This window comes from Plodia interpunctella, chromosome 2 (assembly GCF_027563975.2).
Source record: "Plodia interpunctella isolate USDA-ARS_2022_Savannah chromosome 2, ilPloInte3.2, whole genome shotgun sequence".
In the NCBI taxonomy this organism is placed as follows: domain Eukaryota; kingdom Metazoa; phylum Arthropoda; class Insecta; order Lepidoptera; family Pyralidae; genus Plodia; species Plodia interpunctella.
Window position 1 is genome coordinate 8,019,338 of NC_071295.1, and position 17,870 is coordinate 8,037,207.

The following is a 17,870-nucleotide window of genomic DNA, read 5'->3' on the forward strand; positions in this document are numbered from 1 at the left end:
AACAGATGCCTATACGTATCCGTCAACTTAAAAATTTAGTAGTGTTGTTCAACACAAGAATGAAAGAAATATTTGATAAATTTGAATTAAAATAATGGACTAAAGGAATTTGAATATGTGGCTCATGGAATAAATTAACACTTAATAATGTTCGACAAATACCAACTTTATAACTTTTTATAACTTTGATAAATCATAAAATGTAATAAATACCATTAAACAATTAAAAACTTTCTAATCAAGATAAACAGAAAAAGAATGTCTCGGTAAAAATGTTTTATGCTAATAAATAGATAATAATAATAAATTAGGTACCATTTTATTTTATTTGAAAATGTTTGGTTATGAGCTTAAGGTTTGAAAATATTACAGTTTTTAAATTCCTCATGGCTGAGGATCTTCGTCATTACGTGGAATTAAACACACATTACATTTTTGGCAATATTAATGGAGTGGTTTGCCATTACCTTCTCCATTTCAAACACAAGTTAATAATCAACCAGTGTACAGGTTTCCTCACGATGTTTTCCTTCACCGGAAGCAAGTGGCAGTCGATAAAATATAACCTAATCCAACCATTACACCATCTCCGCTTCTTCGTTTTTTAAATATACAGGTTTACATTATAGGAGAGCTGATGTTATGGCTTGATGCCGTGAAGGATGATATGCGTGCCAATGGTCTGACAATCAGGGATACTAACGACTGTGCGAGGAGGAGATGGTGAAGTAGGAAAGTGGTCCCTGGGCTCCGACGCTCAACGGCTAAGGATGAAATCTTGGGGTACTTTTATCATATTTAAAAAAAATATTATAAAAGTAACCCATATCTGTTTATCTATACTATTATTACAAAGAGGTAAGCGTGTTTGTATGTTTGAGGCGGGTAATCTCCAAAACTACTGAACCGATTTCAAAAATTCTTTCACCATTAGAAAGGTAAATTATCCAAGATTGCTATAGGCTATATTTTATCTCAAAATTCTCACGAGAGCAAAACCCTGGGCAACATCTAGTGTTTTATATTTAGGCTAAATTTAAAAATAAATCATAGGATGATTAGTTATAAAAATATTTAGGATATGTGAATAATTTATCTGCTAAAATAACAATGAACTTGCTTTATACAAAAGACTCTTTAATATAACCTTTTAACTGTGTGACTAAGCAGGAATGGTAACATTAATTTCATCAAAAGAAAAACAACAAGACAGCATACTAATATGCCTAAATTGAAGTGCGGTTAAGAAGTACTCTTCATCCCTTAGGATTCCGTTATTCAATGTACTTAAGTTAATGTAGACTTACGACTTTATTATATTTGAACAGAATCAAAAAGTATAAGTAGTACTTTTAATTATACTAGTTGCGATCAATGGTAATACTCCAAATTAATTTGTAATTTATTTAGAAAACAATTAAAGTAAAAACAAAAATCATTATCAATATAATTTCGACCCTTCAAAGATTTATACAGTAAAACTGTTCAATCTGTTGTTTTATTAATTTTCCCCAGTCAAAGTTAATTAGATTTAAATCTGTTAATTAATATGTAGAATTGGAGTACCTAAGTTTGTAATTTATTTAGAAAATTATTAATGTTAAAATGTAATCAAAAATCATTTAAAGATGAAATAATAAGCATCACGTTTGCACAATTATTATTGCGCGTCCCTTTTGTTGTTGTAATATTTACCATTTGGCATCGAGTAAAGATATTATATGAATTGTCATGAACTCTGTATGAAATATAGTATATGATACATATCGCTGAAGGTGAGGCGATGACTCGTCCTTAATATTTTTGTATCGAAATTATGTTTTTGGCAATTAAAATAATGCATTTAATCAATAATACTCGTAATGTAAAGCATACAAGGTTTTGTTTACTAATAATGTCAGTAATTTACGACAAATACATAAACGAAAATCGACGTCTTCATGGGATATCAAAAAGATATCGATTTTCGTTTATGTATGGCTTTTAACACATAAAAGGAAGTTTTATATTATTTTTCAAGTCATACATATCTCCAAATTTGAGATTATTGAAAATTTGAGATAATTTTGTGTGCACTTTGAAATATTATTAAAATCCAATTTCTGCAATAATATGAAATATTTAACCAATATGTTTTAGAAGTTAACCACAACTGAATAGTTATCTTTGTCGTCTTAGAGCGATGCCCCATTGCTACGTTGTGTCAACGTAGCATGTTGCGGCTCCGTTGTCTCCATTGTTTTCCATAGGTTTTGATACTGTCGTACATTAATGTACGTCGAATCTCCTCACAATTTTAGTATTGTCCGTTGAAACAACGTAACACGTCTGAGCAATGAGGCCGCGCTCTTACGAAAATAAATTTAAATGAAGATTACTTATGGAATGGATATTGTTAATTGCAGTTCATATTATATAAAAAATGCATTGCACATTAAAATAAAAAATCTAATTGTATTTTTTATTCAATATTTAACTGAATTTCAAGCTCGTGAATTATCAATTGCAGTCATTGACCGCGGAGGCGTAAGTGGAGTAGCTAAGAAGGACTTGGAACGAACTTTGAGTCATCTTATATACTTGGAGAGATTCTTAGACGTTCAGTTTAAAAAATACGATTAACTAAAGTGCATCGGATTGGTCCCGGTTGTATTTGCAGTAGGATAAAACCCGCCAATCCGCAATGAGCCCGCGTGGTGGGTGATGGTGGTTCATACTCTTTATCCATCCATAAGCAAGGCCTGTGCCCCGGCAGTGGGAACGTTTAAAACGCTGTTGATAATGGTGATTTATTTCGAGGAATTAAAAAGAAAAAAGAGAGGAAGTGATATACTTAAATATTAGATATTTCATGAAAAAAGAACTAGTATATATTTATTTACATAATATAACCTTTATCCTCACTTTAAAGATTCTAATCAGAAAGTATGACCTTTTCGACCCTAAAATCGTGACAAACGAGTCAGAAGCGAATAACTATATGTTAGAATGTACTTAACTAAGTATGTTGATACTGTTTACATAATTGATAGACATATCTATTAAAATGTGGTAAAATTAATATATAAATACTTATAATATAAGCAAATGACTTTGAGGGCGGTCCCTGTTCACTACCACATGTTTGTCAATTTCTTATAATTTAAAACGAAAACAAAAAATATATAATATGTAAGTATGTGTATCCTTTCATTTTTTGGCACCCTAATTATTTTTTAATTACTAAAAAGAACAGAACTTAATCTAATGGTATGGACTAAAAGAATAAAAGTATTTGCAACATAAAGTACTATAAGTTAAAATTAAAAATTAAAACTAAATAATAAATACTAAATTAATTTAAATAAAAAATTGATACTAAATCGCCGTCGTCGCACGAAGTCTATGTACTAAAAGAATAAAATTAGTCGATTACTAAAAATAACACTACTTCTACTACTATACTAATCGAAAGGTATGCCATTAGATTAAGTAGTATTCTTTTTAGTAATTAAAAAATAATTAGGGTATGTATATTACAGGAGATTATTATATAGGCAAATTACGTAGGAAACAAAACATGTCTGGCTATGTCGCTACCGCCGGCCCTGGAAGAAGAAATACTGGCTTGCTGTCATCAAAGACGATATGCGTGCCAATGGTCTGACAACTAGGGATGCCGACGACCGCGTGAAGTGGAAACGAAAAAGTAGGAAAGCGGGTCCTAAGCTCAGAAACTCGACCAAAGAAACCGGAAAACGCTCAGATAAAAGTGAGAGTATAAGTTTTTTAGTTATAGCTATTAATAAAAAAATATAAAAACTTGATGGTGGTGTTAGTGTACGGTTTGGTCCCATCTAGTTATATGACATCATCATGTCATGAGTGAAACTCTTGTCGGTGATGTTCCTTCCATATTTATTATATTTGAATGGTTATATTTGAATGGTTTTGTTATACTTACATGGGACACGACGACACGCGCAATTTTCATCAAATTATTATAATATTTTTGTTCTAGGTATTCTTATGAGCAAGATGAAGACTATGACTATGCCTATGACTATGTAATGTATACGGATTAGTATATTACAGTTAAGATAAGACATTATCCCAGTAAATTGCATCTTGTAACAAAGTAACACTATCCGTCTTTGTTATTTTAGGTGATTTTGAAAGAGATATAGAATATAATAAGGAAAACAAAGCATAAATTTAAAATGAATTAGAATGAGCATTTGTAGAATAAAATGTAAGTATTTGTTAAGTCCATGCGTTTAAAATAATAAATTAAATTATTTATAATGTTGTTCTATTGGCCACCAGAGGTGACGCACGCTATGAATCCGCATCTATCTCAGGAATTCAGTGAATTAGGTGTTTTCAACAATTTGATGAATAATTTTAAAATCATTCTCAAGGAAAATGACAATATTCGTATTAATTTATTTATTGGGACCGGACACTTAAAATAGTTTTGCTGTTTACTATGAACTGGAGGCAACCAGGAAAACGCTCAGCTATGAGAGAGATGTGCTGCTATGCACTGTACATAAACTCCCTTCATCCTCATTTGAAACTAAACTTTTTCATGATAAACAAAAGTAACATTCTTAGTCTTTGTAACACTTTTATGTTTTAACGTTTTATTTTTTTTTTTTGTTTTACTGTTTGTCTATTATTTTGTTCTTGATAATGTCTTGTCATGGTCTTGTATGTCAAACTGAAATATTGGTTGATTATATTTTAATGTCTTAAGATTGAAATAAATTTTAATCACCTATTTATCTATTAAGATAGATCTGTAATTATTTATAGGATCCCCAAATATTTTGGGAAAGAGCTACTATTGTTCTTTGTTATTAGAAGTTGTTATTTTGTCAAAATATAGTTCTATGTGAAAAACCTCATCATAGATAAATATTGTATGTAAGCAAATCACCTATATTTATCTTGTCTATTTACCATCCATCCATAAATAGTATGTAGCTAAATAATAGCATGCAATTACTTTCCATAGGGATTTACGGTACCGGATTCCCCTTCATCCTACGGCCACACTTTGAAGCTATTCCCTTTCCCTAAGTTTTCTTGATGTCTGGCTGATTTGGAGGATTAAAGGAAGTGGTGTTTTTGTTTAAAGACCTTTTTATAAATCGAGATGTGTTAATATTTTGTTACCCACCTATTTAATGGCATTCTTCTATCTCCTTTTTGTTACATTTTCTAAAATTGAAATCTGTGGTTTTTGTAACGAAGTCATTTTTGTTATCTTTTCCTTACTAGTTTAGAATAAATGTTACATCTTGTTTTAATAATAAAACGAAAAGTAAGTTTGTTAACTCTTCACGCATTATCTACCTGGATCGACTGTTATGAAATTATAGAAAATGACCTGGAATAACACACTACTACTTTTTATCCCGAAATTCCCACGGGAGCGAAGCCCCGGGGCGCAGCTAGTAATGTATGTAATTTATATATATCAAAAATTTAAAAATATTACATTCCAATTTAATGACCACTTAAATGAAGCGGCGTCGGTTAGCGCCGGCTGGCGGCGCCGGCGCCACTACAATATACTTCCTATTTAAAAATATTGTGCGGTTGTAGGTATATACCTAACGACATTTTTTTATTTCTACGATGGTTTAAGAGGTCTTCTATTTGACACCAATGTATAACATATCAAAAAAAGAATAATTGTAAAAAAAAAATAAAAAATAAAGCATAAAAGAAATATTTATCAAAATTATAGCTATTAATTTATTCAAATTTTAGAGTTTGGTACTCTATAAATAGGAACTAGGAATATAGGATTCTTATAATATTTTGATCTTTATTCGTAGCAGTTAAAAGATCCGAACATTTTCAATTATTAAAAATAGTGATTTCAAGTTTTTAGTTCATTTTCATAGTCATGACTTAAATTGAATTGTTTCGATGAGAATTTTTGTACCTGACACTAAATATTTCATAAGCCTCCCTCCATATTTCTAACTACACTATTTAGTTATTATTATTATCACTATGTCGGTAAAGCGGTGAATCACGTATTACGGCCTGGTCCCAATGCTCCGTCATGTTCCGTTGTGTCGATGCAGCGCGTTACCGCTCCATCGTGCTCTCTTATTTTACTAAGTTTTGACATTGAGGCACGTCAACGTACGTCGACGCACCATTCATTATCTGCGTTGTTCTGCGTTGATCCGTCGACGGACGTCATCGTAAAGAAGGACGACGATAGGCATTGAGTCCGGGCCCTTAAGGGACATTAACTAAAAAATATTATTTTAATCAGACCAGTATTTTCTATTTTGAAAGTTCAAACAAATTATTCTATTTAGGCATTTAATTAAAGTATAAGAAAATTCTACTTATTGCGAACTGAACGCAGACGAAGTGGCGGACACAGCTTTTTATAAAAATTGAGGTTTTTTTAAATCTCTTTTAGAAATACACTTGTAATAGTACACGTTTTCTAGTTATTTATTGGAATCAATTTACTTAAGTCGCCGGTAAAATGAAAGTATGACTACAACTATATAGTAATTTGTATGAATGTATGTGTGACGCACGGAGATTCCCGCAACGTTATGTAGCAGATGTATAAAAGAGAACCGATGATTTCGAAATCAACACACCGAATTCAAACTAAAGACTGCACACACGGAAAGTGCGACTGTGTTTTCGCATAGTGAGCCTGTGAAGTGATAGTTGACTGGTGTTTCGAGTTCCTAGTGATACGGGATTAAGATGCTTAGCCTAGTGGTGCGTGTAACATTCTAAATTTGAAAAACAAATATTTTTTTTTTCATTTGAACTAATTATTTAAATCATATTATATTTAGCTTGAATCATTACTGCTAAGTAAAAAAATATATAAATTTAACATTTTTTAAAAGTCAACTTCCCTATTTACTGATAAATTTGAAGTAGATACGAGTACCTATTTTATTTGTTTACTATTTCAGCAATTGCATTACTTAAGTGTATTGTCTACTACTACTTATTCACTGCGTTGTAGCCTATACAGATTTTCAGCCATGGTCAATGTGAAATATGGAATGGCATAAACAATAGCAATAACTTCCTCGGCAATTTCATACATTTATGACCGCGACATTTATATATTTTTAATTTAATTTTTTTTCTGACCATCAGTTATAACGACTAGCATTTTCAAGCTATTAATCAAAATCAATAAGTATATAAATATTATTCAATCGATGGTTTTGCCAACAGTACGTGGTCGCCCTTTGCGCAGTCGCCGTTGTAGGAGTCCCAAGGCCCGGTGAAGACGGCAAATGGCACCCTTACAAATATGGAGACACTGGCAAGTAAGTAGATACAACATAAGTCTAAAACGAGTTGAAGTTTTTTGATCGGTAGGTATTTAAAAATGACAATTTTAAATAAAAATTATAAGGAAAGAGTAGGAAGGAAAGTGAGCCCTGAGCTTCGACACTTAATGACTAGGAAAGGAACTGTTAGAATTATTATAGGAGAGAATATTTAAAAAGTAAATAAATCGGATTAAAAAACCTTTAGGACATTTCATTTTAAAAAATGAACACTGATATCTAAGTAAGAATAAGAAAAAAAAAGTTTAGTACAATACATTTTCCGCTCTTCTAATAAGAGAGGATTTTTTACAAAGATCTGTATCTCCTTTTGTTACCTAGTGATCGTATAAGCTTTTTTTACTTAAATAACATAATGAGATATACCTACTTTTCTATTATACCAAGTTGTTTTTATTTTAATAAGCATACATAATTCACAATAATATATAATGTGTAAGACACCTCATATCTTTTGTGGTTGAGTGCCTTGAGATTTACATCAAGTCTTGTATTAGATTACCAAAGATCTTAGCTTTTATGTAAATAATGACATTCAGGATTCCGCATTTCAAACACGCCTTACTATAATACTTCTTCGTATAGTTAAAAATAAATAACGGTTATATAAAATGAGTCACAAGCATTGAGTTTAAACTTTATCTAAAATGAGCTTAGGCTTAAACTCATTTCATGTTATTCATTTCTCTTTTTTACGTAAAAATAATTATATTGTTGATATCAAGATGATGTCTTACATATTTTTCTGATAGGAGTAAATCTTTCGACACATCTGAAACTATTTGTAAATAAATTACATAACAAATACATAATTTTTATTTACATAAACAGCACAAAATCATTCAAAAATTGAATGTGTAGTGTAGATAGGTGAACATCTTCCACATCTATCGTTTAAATTGTAAAAATATACTTCAATTTACAATTAAAATTACAACGCGAATTTTGGTATCATTGATGCTCATTTTCAGTTTTTTTTTAATAGTTGTGTAATTTATTTAGAAATTTCAGTAATATTGAATTTATGAACCTAATTTCCGAGACGTGACCTTGACACGGCCAAACATAACCCAACTCCTAGGTATATTAAATCGTCTCGGAATGTAATAAATAAGGCAGCGGCAATCTTATTGAACCATCCAAATATTTTTCTAGGTACATTCCGACTGACGAAGGGAAATATATCCACATTCCTAACCCTTATATCCACGAAGATAATCCCTACATCCATGATTACGAACCTTATGTGGGGGAGGCTACAGTGGACCAATACCGACATGTGTTGACCGCTCCTGATGAGTTGAATCCATACTACCAAGATGGATATTACAGGAACAATGGCATCAAGATCATCAGGCAGAAACATAATTATCAAGAGGACAAATACGATTTCGAGTGAGTATATTCATTGTTTAATATGATATAGATTTATGACGATATCGTACAAGGCGATTAAGATTACTAGTCTGAAAGCTGATAAGCACAAATAATCTAGCAGTTTCAATGGCATTCCCAAATCTTTGAACGCTTAGGTACGTCAGGCAGGCCGCCGGTTTTAAAATCAGAGCCGTATCGTCAAAATTTCAAGATGTATATTTACGCGGACTCTGGGTTCATGTACCTCAGCTGAGAATGTAACCAGGAACACGCGAGGAGAAGATATTTTTATTCTTATTTTAATACCTACACAAGCAGCTACATTATAATTATGATTACCAATTAACTGTCATCTCATTTGTATGTTTGCAGATCAAAACTTTCTAGTCAAAATAAAAATTGTTTTTCAGAAACTAGGCCTCCACAGGGATTTGTTTGTTCTTTCATAAAAAAAAGGTTCATATGCTTTTCTTTTTTCAATTGTGTTGAAAAAGAAAGGCATATGAACCTTTTTTGATTAATATTTTAGTATATTGGTTAGATACAATGAAAGAAAAGTAATTTTAACGCCACACGAGAGAACATATTAATAACACAACAGAATAAAGAAAATATTATTAGGATTATTTATAGAAAATGTAATGTAGGATAACTCACAAAGTATATTAGTTATGCAATTCACTCTCCCTCTCTCTCTCTTATTTGAGCGCTTCTCGATTTCTTCTTATGTTTCTGTTTATTGGGCAAGCAAGTTATGCTTTCCTAGTTTTTCTTCTCAACTCCACTAGAAGGTTCATTGCATCATTTGTTGCCGAATTCTCTAAGCACGTCACGATTACCTTGCGAGGTGAAGTCAATCTAGAGATCAACCATGGAGGTATGAAAAGTCACGCGTCTCCACGTGTCAAATATATTCTTCCGGCTTGACCTGACTTTTCCAAAAATCTTTTTATTGTAGTCAGTTGACATTAAGAGCACGACTTAGAATAGTCATAGGCTAATAGGCTTCTAAATGTAAAAAACTGAATGAATGAATTTGGAACTCGTATGATAGTGATATCAGAGTGACGTCATTGATTCAAAGCAATTATATTATTATTAAAGAGAACCAAAAAATTGTACATTGTTACACTAAATTTTAGGATAATAAATTATCATCTTTTGTTGTACTACACCTATATTATGTTCTATATTTATGGTGAATATTTGTAACAGAAATAAATCTGAAAATTCTTTCACATTACAATTCATTACAAATAAATTTTCAAAATTAATTTTCAATCTTGCACAATAAAGTAAAAGATACCGAATGTTTACAGCTTAGCTCTTTCAAAATTTAAATATTTTTTTTTTTTCAAAATTTAAATATTTTTCATTAAGTAACTAATTAGTATGCGGAATGTAGTGTATATCTACATTTATTAGATTCTTATCTGAATACTAAATTAAAACCTTGCCTTTTGAAATGTCTAAACCAGAGATAGTTTATGAAACAGCAACGCGCACGCGTGAGCCTTCGTAATCTAAAATGTCTGGGTAAAAAGTTTTATACCCAGTTTAATGTGTCCGGGTTAAACCCATCTATACTAAACCAATTGAAGATAATGAGCTATTTTGAAAAATAAAAATATCATAGAACCGAAAGAACTATTTGGGAATACTGCAAATAAATTAAGGTTCTTTGCCCCGCACACTGGCGCGATTCTGAAATTTTTATTAATTTCTTTACTAACGAATTTTAGTGGCAAGCACTTTACCACTGGGCCACCGAGGTCGTCGAACACACAAAATATTGTCTTTACCTTTCTATACGGTGAAAATAGCGACAACTTTGCATTGGATTGTCTATTAAGTTGACTGTAGTACCTACCCATTGACCGACATTCAATGTTTCTTAGTACTTTTTTAATTACCTATAAAATATATTATGAACTATACAAAAGTAGTGGAAAAGTAAAGGGTGAGATCTTTGCTCAGTAGGTAGTGGCACATTTTGTTTATTTATGTTATTTATTTAAACTTACGTAGGTAGGTAAATAACTTGATCAACCGATCAGTCCAAAATAAGTAATTAAGGAATTGTTGATTCCCACGAGATTTAGGCCCTAACGCAGCAATAGGTAATGATAATAATAAATATTTATATATCATTCAATGTATACACACAGGTCATTGTCCTTGAATGCGGAACATATTTAATCGGATCAAATCTCAAATACAGTCGACATTGACCGACAACGTCGATACTATTTCATTAGGTTATAGTTCAAATATATTTATAATCGTGTTATGATATTATATTGTTATGCATTAATTCCTTCTAAATTGAATGAGATCAATCAACGGAAATTATGCGCTAATAGGGAACAGTCCTCTACAATGATTTTGAACTGGTAATCTTTGTGATTTGTTAAAAAAATGGTATATTTAATGTATTTATTAACTAGATGTTGCCCGAGGCTTCGCTCTCGTGTCAATTTTGAGATAAAATATAGCCCATAGCATCTTGGATAATGTATTTTTCTCATGATGAAAGAATTTTTGAAATCGATTCGGTAGTTTCGGAGATTACCCGCCTCAAACTAACAAACTCACAAACGCTTAACTCTTTATAATAATAGTATGACCAGTAGCCGGTTAACGGTTAACAATTATTTTTGCATTGTATCGATTCTTCGATTTTAGATGTTAATTATGTATGCACAATAATGCACAATAAAAATTGTAAAAAATAAGTCAATAGATTGGAAATAGTTGCTTATTTAAATGTTATTTCCAAAACCAATCCTTGTTATGATGTCTATTTTGTATAAATGGTCGTGTTTTCCAAATGAGGATACTTGAATATATATAGTGAGAATCATACCTCTTGTAATAAATTATTGTAGCACGTTAAAAAAATAATGTTATGACACCTACGATTACTTTTAAATCATTTTAATTTTGCCTAAAAGTAAACTCATCTACAAGCAAACTTATGGATAGTGTACGAAAAAATCAATATTATTTTTTTTGAATTGACGATCCAAAATGAGTTGTAATCTGGTTTCTGTATAGTGGCTAATATATGGAATAAAAAACTCTCTCCACTTTTATTAATTCACAAATTTAATTAACAAAAGTTTATATTTTTAAAATCATGGTCAAAGAGAACAAATAATTAAATTACGATTTAATTTTGTGGAATTTTCACTGACATTTTTGGATTGCAAAATTCGTAATCAAGGTTCATCGGCTATCATGTAAGTAGTTTATTTCACCATAAGTATATGTAATTTCATTATTTTTTTGCAGTTTCGAGACAGAGAATAAGATTCGTGCCGAGGAGAAGGCCGTTTTGAAGAATCCGAACACAATAGACGAAGGCATCGCTTCAAAAGGTTTCTATGAATATATTGGGCCGGACGGGTTCATGTATAGAGTTGAATACACGGCTGATGAGAATGGTTTCCGCCCTAAGGTCAAAAGGCTAGAAACTAAATACTCCGGCAAATGGGTGTTAGAAAAGGTTAACTAGACAAAAATAAATATTAAACTTATATCATATCAGTATTTCCAGTTGACATTTCAAGTATATTTTTTCGACTGCAACAAATTTTACTTGACTGCAAAATTTTACAAGTTTCCATTTTCTTAACAATTTCAATCTTTACCAAGACATTTTTAAACAGAATGTGATTGTGTTTGTGCGAGTTAAGATAGTGTAATTTATAATTTAGTTTTAAGAGCTTAGACTTACGCTAGAGACTATTTATGAAATGTGATAATAAATTTTATTTTATTACGATCATTACGTTATTTTAATTCAACACCTTCAACCTCATGAAATAAATATTAGGAAGACATATTTCCGTCAATGCATAAGACATGGATTTCAAATGCCTTGGCCTCCAAATTTATCAATGTGAACAATAAAATGTTGTTGGCAGAATACTTGCTTACTCTATATTAAAAGGACATCACGTGGACCTTATACTCCAACGTACTTGTGCCTTCAACGTGTCGGACCGGATCCGAACTATAAAACGAATAAAAAGTAGTTCTTTTATGCATTTATTGGACTTTAAAGTAACACAAATATATATTTATAGTTTGTAAAATACCTATAAATTTGGAAAAAATGTCATAGCTATTTTTATGATGTACCTATTCAGAGTTTGCTCACGCAAGGGCTCAAGCTATAGTCTAGCCAAATGAATGAATATTCAACTTAAGATGATTATGAATAGGATATTACATGACAACTTCATAATACAGTCAATTATATCGTAAAGTAGTAATATTATTGACTGGTACATGAGCAAATATTAAGGTATGTGCAACATAATGACATGCGAAAGAATTTAGCCTCGATGCTTCTATAAATACTTATTCATCGTATGCGCATATGATGTAGATTTATTGTCGATATTTAGTCTACACAAGTCATCACAAAAATATGTAAATTTAAATTTTCAATTAGGTGATTTGAATTTATACTTTTTTTTTTATTTCGAAATTTTTGACCGTACTTAATTTGAACGATTATGAGTCACAATATTCACTGTACATTAAGCATGCTAACATCTTTATTTAGGAATGATTACCGATTATCACAAGTGTTTCCGTTATGCATACTTCGCACGAAGCTTTGTCTCCGTATGCTTGATTTATAGCGTAATACTGGTAGCAATAATTTATTCATGTTTGGATTAAATCTAATTTATAGCACTGATTAATTGATTACTTCTGCATCGATGCTTCCATGCAAATTGCAATGTTAATTAATATATGCTTTCACATAAAAATAAATACAAAAAAAATCTTTCTATACCTATCAATTGCATTGTATCGCATATATATAAAATTAAATATAATATTTTATTATTCAGTCAAAAAAATCCCAGCTCATTCAGCTCAGTAGCTTTGAGTGCCGCGAACCTAGGATCTACGATGATATAAGTGATCAGGAGGGAACAAAAACTAGTTTCTATCAGTGCTTATAATTTAAATACCGAATAAGCTAAAATTTAATTTATTTCAATGTTGTACGTACTTACCTACACATATCAATAAATACACAGGTTACTAAAATGCAAAGTTTGGGCACATTATGACGATCTACAAATCAATTAGCAAAACTAAAATTTGCAGCGAAATGTCCAAAATTGAACCATTGGTCGTTGAAAAACTTTTAATCGTTTTTGTTCTTATAATTGTTCCCATAACTCATTCTGCATGCTGCTATCCTACTCATATTATAAGTGTGAAAGTTTGGGTGTGAGTGAATGAAGATGGATTTAAGTGAAGAGGTTTGTTGCTCAATTACACTACATCTATTGAATATATTATGATGATATTCGGTAGCATCATAGTACATAGGTATAGCTATAATTTACTCGAATAGTTCGTTTACTCGTTTACTCTCCAAATCTTTTTGTTTGTTGACACTTCACGCGTAATCTTAAATCTCAATCTTCTTAAATTTTTGCATAGAGTACGAAGAAGGTACGATACAATATCATTCATGCCGGAAAAGTACTACCCTCTGGAAAATTCACGAGGATGAGACTGCGGGCCGAAAGCTAATGTGAATTGATGTCTTAAACTGATAAATGGCGATTCCGCAATAAAAATATCAAAGATGGCCGTCGCCAAAAATAAACTTGAGTATGTAAGATCGTAAAGACATGCGTGTTAAGCCTGGCAAGAAATTTGGCGAAATTGTTTTGGCTCTGGAAGGCTTTTACGGAGTACGTTGACCGAGGAAGCTGCCAACTGGCCGGCGCCGGTTCGCCAGACGCACTGCGTTGTATCCTTAACTGCACTGCGCATTCTTTCTGACATATTTTCATGAAATATACGCAATCGTGAAATAGAATAGGTCGGCGGGTAGATGTTATTTTGGTTTGGTCAATTTTCTATTGGCTGGTTAGAGTAGATTTTTAGTCTGCTGGCTAGATGTCATCAAATATTACATCTGTACTATAATAGTCTGACAACTAAGGATACCAAAAACCGTGCGAAGAGAAGGAGAGATAGTAGGAAAACGGACTTTGTGCTGCGACGCTTAAAAGGTGGAAGCAACCGGGAAAACGCCAAGATAAGAGAGAGAGCGGTAGATTTAATTAAGCAATTGTTTCTGTTACAGTTTTGCATGTCAAAATCTGCCTTATTGTAATTTACTTTTTATTCTGTACGTATATGGGTTACGGTGCGGTTTGCTTACTCTTCATTTAAATTTATATTCCAATTTTCTTCTTCTAAAAGTCTGTATAATAAATGTTATGAAAATATTTATTTGTTAACCATATCGAAAAAGTCTTTCAGAACCACATTTGCTCAGGATTCCGGTTCATCGAACCTAAATAAAATTCCTTGTGAAGGACGCCCCAAACCAGATGCAAACGACAATGTTTTATTTTTTGTGATCACGACCTAAATACTAACGATATCGATATGTAAATTGGATGCGTTCAATTACCACTTTTCTTCGGGCCAGATTTTACGACTACTTCGTTACGCGGCCTCTGAAATATCTTCGGAATAAATTCAAATAAAGAACAACAAACCAATTTGTTTTTTTGTGGTGTAGGAACTGGCCACTATCATTAATTAATTTAGAAATGTGTTTTTAAAAGCACTATTCTTTATTTACAGTTATAATTTGTTTTTATGAATATGTAGATATGATTATTAATTTAACTAAACAAATATATTTGGCAATTAAGAAATGATAAAACTTTTTTACTACCTCGTTTAAAGCTTTAATTTTTGTTTTATGTATGTAAACAGAACGTAAATATTGACACCGTTTTATTAAAAATACAAGCAAAATAGTATATACAGCGTTTACTAATCTCAACTAGTGATGTGCCGTTTCCAAGAGCGCGCCCACTTTCCCGGAAACCGTCTGGGAATAGAGTTATGATTACCTGTTAATTAGAATTTAGGAATTGTACACCTGGCTTCAGTATTGCAATTAAGAAACAAATAATATTGCTTAAACCCTATGCTTTTCTATTTCTTTTTCATAAAGTTTTTTTTTCTTATAGTACAAACGAACATCTTTCATAGGCTTGTTTTCAATATCCTTATTCCGTTATATTATTATAATAAACTGTCATTATCCACAACAATTTAAATTGAACAGAAAATCATCACAACAGAATATTGCTTTATTTCTTTTTCGAATAATAACGAACTTTATTCTAGCTTTATTCTACATTACCGCTTTCTGTAGTCTAATAAAACTAAGGGATAAAGTTTGAAGACTACTTACTATATCCGAAACAGTTGAAAGCAGTTGGTACAATCAGCTACTTATCAAGTTACCCTGCCTCGATGCCTACACCGCTGGAATTAGGATGAATTTGCAATAAATTCGGGTAAGATATTTTGCAGTTGTCTGTACAATAAATAAAGCATTTGTATCTCACAGCCACGTCACGTAGATGCTGTAGGTTTAACAAAGTTGGTAGGTTGCCAATTAAGGCAGAAGGCTGGCCCGCCCTTCCCTATATCCGTGGTGTGGAAAATTATTTTCTTTTCCATTCTGTTAAAGTGTTTCATCATGTTATACACGTAAAATAGAATATATTTATTTGTGTGTTTTTTTTAAATCATTAAATCAATCTAAATGAAATTAGTAAGTATAAGGAACTTTATTTTAACTTTGTATAGTAAACAAATATTAATTCTATATGTATAGTAATCCCTGTCGGTTGCCTGTTAGCTGTTAGAAATTGCTTCAGCGATAAGGCCGCGTGTTTAGTTAAATCGTTTCTTTTTACATAAAAGATCTTCTATGTTTGTATGATGAAATAAAGAGTTTATTAGTATTAATATGTTTCTCCTTTAGGGACTCACGGCACTTAATCCGTTCCTTTGAGAGGTTTGCGCAGGGATCTGTATCCCCAAGATAGGTATAATTAATTTTGCGAAATCGTCCGAAATGCATGTGTAGAAATTAAACATAAAGAAAATGTGATATGATCGATCGAGTTGGAAGATTTCAAGATAGATTCGCGTCGAGACTGTAAAGTGTACATGTACATACGGTACACTGTATCCACTTATTAATCTAAGATTGTATCTAAATAAGAGCAGTTGAATATCACTATAAAGTTATCATCGTTTGATGTGGTATATGAAACAGAAGTAGTAGATATATTTGAAAAATTTGTACCACTTGTTTAAAACGCGTACAAACATGATGCTAGCGCCAACTTACAAATGAAACAATGTTACTTCTCCAAAACTAATTACAAAAATAACCGGCAAACATTGTTTCCAAAACTTTTATGAATAAAAACCGGTTCTCCATTTACAAAACAGTCTATCGGATTGCAAATGCAATTCTTTCAGTTTAACCACATTGAAATAACATAAAAGTTTATCGTCGAGTTCTGGAACCATTCCAAATAGGGTGACTGCCGCTGACGCTCGCCTAAGGCTGTGCTGGACCCGCAAAATTAACTTTGCAACACACTTGCACTTTAATGTTTGGTCATAAGGATTGTTTTAGAAAGTTTTTTGGAGGCTTTATGGTGGTATTTGACCAAATGCTGGCTTCCGGAGTCAGTGGCTACTCACTGAGTTTTATTGAGAGTGGATTGAATTCGGAGGTGATTATGACAAAACTCCATGTTAAAATATTGCTTGTATTATACATACTTTTTTCTCCATTAAAATCGTGAAAATATAAAATATTTTCTTATTAAATAGGCAAGTAATCTATTTTCATGAAAAATATCAGTAAAATATTTGAATTCACGTTTACTTACACATAATAAAATAATACCATAATTGGAATTATACAACATTACATTTGTTGCTAGCTAACGATAATTCTATAAGTTTAGAAAAAAATATCACTAATATATTTTTAATTCTCTTAACGTTACGCCATCTGTGAAATTATTCTCGAACTAAGTACATAATATATTGGATACACAGACAACTTAGTACCAGTATAATGTGCTTATGTTAATTTGTGAATCGATCCGTTTCTTTAGATATTCCTGTTTTAGACAACAGATGGCGCGGCGCTATGGTATTTCTGTTGTATACGTTTTCCCACACAATTAAAACTACAACACGGAGTCAATCTAGTTTACAAACTCATTTATTTATTTCAATTTGATCACCCCAATTGGCATGTTCAATTAC

The 17,870-nt window shown here is 31.6% G+C and overlaps 1 protein-coding gene across 1 annotated transcript; it reads left to right on the forward strand.

Annotated features, from left to right (window-relative positions):
* The first annotated feature begins 6,597 nt into the window (after positions 1-6,597).
* Positions 6,598-12,510, forward strand: LOC128679945 (larval cuticle protein LCP-22-like). The gene is made up of 4 exons (XM_053762494.1): positions 6,598-6,750; positions 7,225-7,319; positions 8,499-8,738; positions 12,015-12,510. Exons 1-4 carry the CDS (start codon positions 6,736-6,738, stop codon positions 12,235-12,237), a joined length of 573 nt encoding a protein of 190 aa, XP_053618469.1. The 5' UTR covers positions 6,598-6,735; the 3' UTR covers positions 12,238-12,510.
* Positions 12,511-17,870: the final 5,360 nt, after the last annotated feature.

Bases quoted from the DNA above. Each gene is read 5' to 3' on its own strand.
- LOC128679945 (XM_053762494.1), top strand. The intron at 7,320-8,498 runs GTAAGTAGATAC...ATATTTTTCTAG, and splicing joins AAATATGGAGACACTGGCAA to GTACATTCCGACTGACGAAG. The intron at 8,739-12,014 runs GTGAGTATATTC...ATTTTTTTGCAG, and splicing joins GAGGACAAATACGATTTCGA to TTTCGAGACAGAGAATAAGA.